Below are 7,469 nucleotides of genomic sequence, written 5' to 3' on the forward strand. Positions count from 1 at the left end.
GCTTGGGGAGGGCTGATGGAGGGGCCCCAAGCCACTGGGAGAGTGGCTATCCCTGCATGGGCAAGTGTCCACCTTCCCTGCCCCCAGCACAAATCCCAGCTTTATCCACTCAGTTCGAACTAGGCGCTGAGGGGAGGGGCGGGGATCCTGCCTGTTTCCTGCAGGGGAGCTCTGATTGGGGAAAACGGCAGAAACATCCAGAGCCAACTCATTCCAAAGGGGCCTGTTGGCACCCCTTTTCCCAGAGCCTCAGCCTCCTGGGCCCTAATCCTGCTTAGAACAGGAAATTGGAACCAGAGGTGGGAGGAGAGGAAGCCCCCGCAGATTAACCCCTTTAGTGGACACACACATACATGTGGTTTTTATTAAGGAAAAGCAGGCGGAGTCTTCATGCCTGAGCTTGTGTGCACCTTGTTCTGAGGGCTAAACGAGAGGCTATGCTTCGGGGTCACTTGGGTTGGGGGGGCGGTGGCAAGGATCCCTTACAATTTTGTGAGAAAATCAGCCCTCCCCCCAGGAGGTGAAAGGACTGCCTGTGCCCCTCCCTTCCCCACGGGCCTGGGCAGCGGCCCTCTCGCTGAACAGAGCCAGAGCTGGTGGGGGCAGCCCAGGAGATGGAAAGGCATGTGAAGGCTTGCCATCCTGTCCCCGCCCATGCCCCACCCCTCACAAACCACCATTCCCATGGCTGCAGCTGGCACTGTGAGAGGGGGATGGCCCTTCCCAGGATCCTGCAGAAGGGGCCACACCTCTACATGCCTGATGCCACAGCATCACCCCTGGGATTGCAGTCCTGGCAGGGGGTCCAATGGCCCCCTCCTTCCCTTACCCCTGGAGGGAAATAGACTCTTCAGGGGACCCACCGTCATATGCTGGAGGTCCCAGGGAGCTGGAAGAGCCCCAGCCAATAACAGAGAGGCCGTGCCCCTTTCCTTGAGCAGGTACCATCTGGGGGCCAGCAGGAAGGGCAGGGCTTGGGAATATGTCCCCCCGAGGGGATGGATGGGGAGCTCAGTCCCCTCAGCTCTGATGCACAGAGAAGCAGCGTTTCACCACCCAGGAGAGTCCAGGACTCAGGGGGCAGGGTCTCCCACCGCTGGACCGAGTGTCCTGGGGCCCTGCCTGCAGGCCAGGCAGGGCAGGAATGGGGTCCCAACCCCGACACTGCACAGACACTGGGGGGAGAGGAGGAACTCAGGCCAGCCTCTTCCAGAAACCACCTCAGCCTGCATGGAGGGAGAAACCAAGTCAGTCTCCTCGGGCCGAGGCCAAGGCCAAGGCATGGCCGCCTCTGTGCCCACCTCTGTTCAGCCTTTGGTTTTTTCTTTAAATGCAGGTTCTTTGTAACTGAGAAGTTCTCTCTACCGCTAAAGAGGAGGAGGCCAGGGCAGCAGCGCCCGTGGGTTATGTGGGGCAGAGCAAGAACCCTGAAAAGGAGGAGTGGATGTACTCGGTGGAGTAGAGGCCATTGGCCTGGTCCGAGGGCATCTGCACCCACACCTGGTCGTTGGGCCGCAGCTGGAGCACAGCGCCGCCAGAGGCCTGGTCCAGGTAGCCTTTCTTGTACTCGTCGTAGGTGTAGGTGGCGGGCACGTTGTTCTTGTACAGGGCCACCCACACATTGGTGCCCTTGACATGCACGTGGTAAGCAAAGTAGTAGACCCCACCCACAGGGCAGGTGAAGATGCCGGTAGCTGGGTTGTAGCCACTGTGGCCGTTGTAGAGAGTCCGGTCAAACTTAACAGGCATGCCGGAGGCAGGAAAGGGTGAGGTGAGCACTGCGGTGAAGGCAGGCGTGGCGTGGGCCGACAGCTCTCCCAGCCCAAACTGCGGCTTGCCGCCCTTGCCCAGCACGGCGCCCTCCACGCCACCATTGGGCAGGTGCAGGCCCGCGATGCCAGTCTCATCGAAGGCCCCCGGGGCGCCAGGGGGGCCAGGAGGCCCCGGAGGCCCAGGAGGGCCTGTGAGTCCTGGGGAACCTGGGACCCCAGGGGGGCCTGTTGGCCCAGCCACACCAGGCTCCCCCACTTTCCCCTCTCCAGGGGGCCCTGGCAGGCCTGGTTCACCCTTTAGGCCCGGCAGACCCTGTGGCCCGATAGGGCCAGCTGGGCCCTGGAGTCCTGGTATTCCTGAGGGGCCTCTCAGGCCGGGCTGCCCAGGGAGCCCCAAGTCACCCTTCTGTCCCAGGGCTCCTGCCACCCCTGGTCCCCCAGGGCGACCTGTGAAACCCTGTTCGCCCTTGGGCCCAGTCGGTCCAGGGGGTCCATGGGCCCCTGGAAGCCCCCTCTCTCCTGGGAGCCCAGGTTTCCCAGCCAGCCCATTGGGCCCCTGGTCACCCCGAATGCCAGGCAATCCTGGGGGTCCTCCAGGCCCTGCCTCCCCCTTAGGCCCAGGGAGCCCACGTCTTCCAGGGAGCCCTGCAGACCCTGGGAGTCCAGGGGGCCCCCCAAGGCCTTGTGGGCCCTGCTCCCCTGGTTCCCCATCCTCACCTGGCTCACCCCTGTCCCCCAAGAGCCCTGGGACCCCAGCTTGGCCCTTGTCCCCCTTGGGGCCTGGCAATCCTGGCATCCCATAGCCAGTGGGGCCTATCAGACCAGGGGGGCCCCGGGTCCCTGGTTCCCCTTTGGCCCCTGCTGGGCCCTGTGGCCCTGGCACCCCTGCTGACCCTGGAATCCCCATCCCGTCCATCCCAGGTGGCCCTTTTGGGCCCAAGGCCCCTGGCTCCCCCCTGGGTCCTGGCACCCCGGGAGGGCCAGATGCGCCCTTATCTCCAGGGGCCCCAGGAAGCCCATCCAAACCTGGTTTGCCCAAGCCAGCTGGGCCAGGGAGGCCAGGGGGTCCAGGGGCACCCCCCTGCCCTGGGGCCCCAGGCAACCCTGGCTGGCCGACCCCATTATCCCCCTTGAGACCTCGATCACCTGGAGGCCCAGGTTCCCCCTGGGGCCCTGGCTCCCCCCCAAATCCTGGGGGCCCTGGGACCCCCTGAGGGCCTGGTTTCCCAGGAACAGCAATGCCTGAGGGTCCAGGGAGGCCAGGGGGCCCTGGAGGGCCTCGGAGGCCCTGGTCCCCTCGTATCCCTGGCTCCCCCCGAAGCCCTGGCTGCCCTGGTGGCCCAGCCTTGCCCGGGAGCCCTGGGGGTCCAGCCTTGCCCATCCGGGAGAAGCCTGGGGGGCCGGCAGGGCCAGGCTGCCCATGGAGCCCCGGCTTCCCAGTGCCTGGTTTGCCTGGGAAGCCAGGAGGACCAGGGGGCCCCCGAGGCCCGGGTTTCCCAGGGGGGCCAGGCTCTCCTTTCAGATCCATCGGCAGCAGCGGTAGAGGCATTTCTGAGAGAAAGAGAGAGAGAAGGCGCAGTCAGGGGCCTGGTCAGTGGGGACCGAGGACCCTTCTACCCACTCCCCCACACCAGCACGGGGTGCGCTGGGAGAAGACAAGGATCTGTATCTGCTCGTGACGACCACGCCCTGCTCTGCCCTTCCCTGCTCTGACAGAAGATGGAGTTTCGGGGGGTCCATTGGCAATCTTGGGGGCATCAGGGTTTCCTCACCCAGAGCTCCTAGCATCCAACCTATCCGGGTTGGGAGCCTCATTCTTGCATGCCCTGGAGTGGAATGGCCGCCAGGTGGCGCCAGCAGCCCTCTGTAGAGCCGGTCTGCACAGCATCCCAGCCCACCATCCCCGCCCCTCCTCTACTCCGCTACAGACCCTCGCGGGTGGGAGGCCCTGGGCCAGCATCAGAAAGAGAGTGGATGTGGGCTCTTAGGTGGTGAATGACGGGCTGTGACCTGGAGCGGGGCGGGCGTAGGGGCCTGAGAGGAGGCAGGGGCTGGGGGATCGCCGCTGTCCGAGGCCCTGTGCAGCGGGTGGGGAGGTACTCACCCAGGTACTGGCCCTTGCCCTCGCGGAAGGGCGGCCCCACGGGTCCTTTGTGCATGGGCTGCACGTACTGCACCGGCGCGTATCCCGCTGCCCCTCCGGCCCCGCCGCCGGTGGCCGCCGGGGGCCCGCACCCCAGCACCAGCAGGAGCAGCAGAGGCGGCGGCACCGACAGGGGCGTCAGAGCCCACCGCATGGCGTCCGCGAGCGAGCTGCAGGGAGGAACGGAGGGGGACCATCAAGCCAGCCCCTGGGTGGTTTGGCACCAGGCCCAGGGACTCACAAAAAGCTCAGAAGTTAAATATTATTCACAAGCAATTCTCAAAGTCTCAGAGTCTGCACGAGGCATCTCCTAAACCTCCTTAAGCCAGCCATGGTTCTCCATCCCCACTGGCGTCTCGGGCCCCCTCCCCTGGACAACAGCCTGCCCCCACCAGTCACTCTGCAGCCAGACCCCTTCCAGAGCCACGTGCTGAGATGAGCTCTCCAGAGATGGGAACTCAATCCCCCACTTTAAACAAGGTATTACTCTTGTCATCTGCATTTTCCAGATCGCAAAACTAAAGCGAAGGCCTCCTACAAGCAGAACTGGGATTTGCCTTAGATCTGTCTGACTTCACAGGACGTTGGTGCCCATCTGGGCTCCCCCCTCCTTCAGGATCAAGTCCATGTGCTTAGTAGGGCATTCAAGGCTTTTCCCCTCCCCAAGATGGGAATTTTTATTGATAAGCCATGATTTCCTATTGAATACGTAATATAGTACAATTATCAATAACATAACATTCTAACATTTACACTTTTAACTTTCAGAATCACCCTGATTCATATACAAAGCTTTCGTTTCTGGGAAAATCATGTTTTATTTCAACAGTATTCTTCTCATAGGCAAAACAGTTTCTCAAAATAGGGGGTTTATGACTAACATTTCATAAAGCTTCCTGTGTGAAATGGACACCACATCAGCTGCACCTACTAAAAACCCAAACCTTAAAAGGACCTGGTAGAACCACATCCTACTGAATTACCAAATATCTACATGGACACGAACCCCCTACCACTGACTCAATGCACTGGGCAGAAGGATAATTGGTGGCCTAGTGTCAACATGAAATGGATATATATATAATTTCAGAGAGGAAGGGAGTGGGAGAGGGAGCTAGAAACCTCAATGATGAGAGAGAATCACTGATCAGCTACCTCCTGCACACCCCAAACTGGGGATGGAGTCCACAATCCTGGGCAAGAGCCCTGACTGGGAATTGAACCTGTGACCTCCTGGTTCATAGGTTGATGCTCAACCACTGAACCACATCGGCCAGGCAGACTTATTCTTAAATAGGTAGCAACATATCCTATCTAATAAAGATAGAATATGCAAATTGACCATCACTTAGCAACAAAGATGGCAGCACCCACAGCCAATAAGAAGGGTATATGCAAATTAACGTGACAAAGATGGCGGCCCCGGAGTGAAGGCAGGAGGCGGTGGCCAGAGTGAAGGCCCGGGTCCTGGGTGCTGGAGGGAAACCGATGCTGGCAGCCAGAGGAAGGAAGGCCTATTCTTGCACGAATCTTCGTGCATCGGGCCTCTAGTCTATATATATAAAACCCTAATATGCAAATAGAACAACCAAACAACCAGATGCTATGACTTGTGCTGACCACCAGGGGCGTGCGCAGAACATTGTGGGTGTCAGCCATGGTGGGATGATGGAGCAGGTGAGCAGGGGCACCAGACCAAGGCGGGGCGCCAGTCACTGTCATGGGGCGAGCCTCTGATGGTTACTGAAAATTCTTTGCTCCCATGTGCCGTGGTCCCGCCAGGCGCTTGCACCTGCTGCTGGTGCTGGCCCCAGTGGCCGTCAGCAGGTGTGAGCAGGGCCAGTGCTGTCAGCGCATGGGAGTGGTGGTAGCAGGAGCGGCCCTGAAGGCTTCTACACCTCCCCCTGCTCCTGAGGAGTGATCGGGGCAGCAGCTGCCGTTCGTACCCACTGCTGGCGCCAGCCCCAATTGCTCCACGCCATGGCGAGAGGGACCAGGTGGGGCGCGGAGGATGGGCCGAGACCCGCCCCTGTGTCCACTGCAGCCTTGCAGCCCATAGTTCCTTTCAAGGTGTATGAATTTGTGCACTGGGCCCCTAGTATATCAATATCATCCCTACTATAGAGGCACACACAAACCAATGTACAAGTCCTTTAAGGGAGAAACTCAGAAACCATCTACTTTTCCTGTGTTACAATAATTGAAATGAAAATGACCATATTTATGGAGCCATGTAATGTGGCACTGTCTTTCGATGAGGCAGATGAAAATATAACTCACTGGCTAGAAATAGTTTTGAAATAAATTTACTCTCACTGATATATGCTTAATTAAAAATGTGTACTTATGGCTTAGTTTCCTCAAGAAAGTAGGATATAAAGGCCTCATAAATCTAACCTATGCCTGTGTCTCCAACCCTGTCACCCACTGTGCCTTTCTCTGCTTTTCCCTCCCCCAGCCCTCTGCTCTAATAACACAGAACTCCTTGTGGCTCCCAGACACCAGGCAGCCTCACACCTCTAGGCCTTTGCACTTGCTGTTTCTCCGCCTGCAATGTTCTTCCCTCTCCTACTCCTCCTTCAAGGCTGGGGGAAGCTGTCAACCCTTCTTCCACAAAGTCAACCCCTCATTCCTTTATGTCCCGACCTAGCTCTGTCACAGCATCTAGCTCAGCTCCTGGGTGGGGAGAAACAAGGACTCTAGATTGGGACAGCCAGCCTGGTCCTCCTCTCACCAGCTGAGGGAGCTTGGCTAGAGCGTTCCACTCTGTAAACCTTTTTCCTTATCTGTAAAAAGGGATAATGTGTCCACACAAAATGCTGTATGTGAACGTTCATAGCAACATTATTCATAACAGCCATAAGGTAGAAATAACACCGATGTGTCTTAACTGATGAATAGACAAAGTGTGGTACATCCATATGATGGAATATTACGCAGCAATGAAAAGAAATGAAGTACTGATAACATGCTACAATACAAATGAATCTTGAAAATATGCTAATATCAGTCACAAAATCATATTATATAATTTCATTTATATGAAGTGTCCAAAATAGGTAAATCTATAGAGCTAGAAAGTAGATTAGTGGTTGCCTAGGGCAGGGGTAGGGAGTTATGAGGAGAGACTACTAATGGATACATGTTCTAGAATTGATTGTAATGATGGTTGTACAACTCTGTGAATATCCTATATAATAAAACCCTAATATGCAAATCGACCGAACAGTGGAACAACCAGTCGCTATGACAAGCACTGACTACCAAGGGGCAGATGCTCAATGCAGGAGCCCCCTGGTGGTCAGTGCACTCCCACAAGGGGGAGCGCCACTCAGCCAGAAGCTGGGCTCATGGCTGGCGAGCACAGCAGCCGTGGCGGGAGCCTCTCCCACCTCCATGGCAGCACTAAGGACCCTGGGGGAAGTGCAGGGAACGGGCCTAGGCTGGCAGTCAGACATCCCCCTACGGGTCCTGGACTGCAAGAGGGTGCAGGCCAGGCTGAGGGACCCCTCCCCCCAGTGCGCGGATGTCATGCACCAGGCCTCTAGTATATA

General features: G+C 58.0%; 1 protein-coding gene across 1 annotated transcript in view; it reads right to left on the reverse strand.

The window, feature by feature from the left end:
* Positions 1 to 344: 344 nt before the first annotated feature.
* The window catches only part of COL8A2 (collagen, type VIII, alpha 2), a 15,632-nt gene continuing 8,507 nt past the window's right edge, over positions 345 to 7,469 (reverse strand). Inside the window, exons 2-3 of the mRNA XM_005868587.2 lie at positions 3,877 to 4,085; positions 345 to 3,323 (exon numbers count right to left, since the gene is read on the reverse strand). Of these exons, the coding sequence (XP_005868649.1) occupies positions 1,405 to 3,323; positions 3,877 to 4,069 (2,112 nt within the window). The 5' untranslated portion in view covers positions 4,070 to 4,085 and the 3' untranslated portion in view covers positions 345 to 1,404. The remainder of the gene's footprint in view (positions 3,324 to 3,876; positions 4,086 to 7,469) is intronic.

The sequence above is a fragment of the Myotis brandtii genome, unplaced genomic scaffold, assembly GCF_000412655.1.
Source record: "Myotis brandtii unplaced genomic scaffold, ASM41265v1 scaffold274, whole genome shotgun sequence".
NCBI lineage: Eukaryota > Metazoa > Chordata > Mammalia > Chiroptera > Vespertilionidae > Myotis > Myotis brandtii.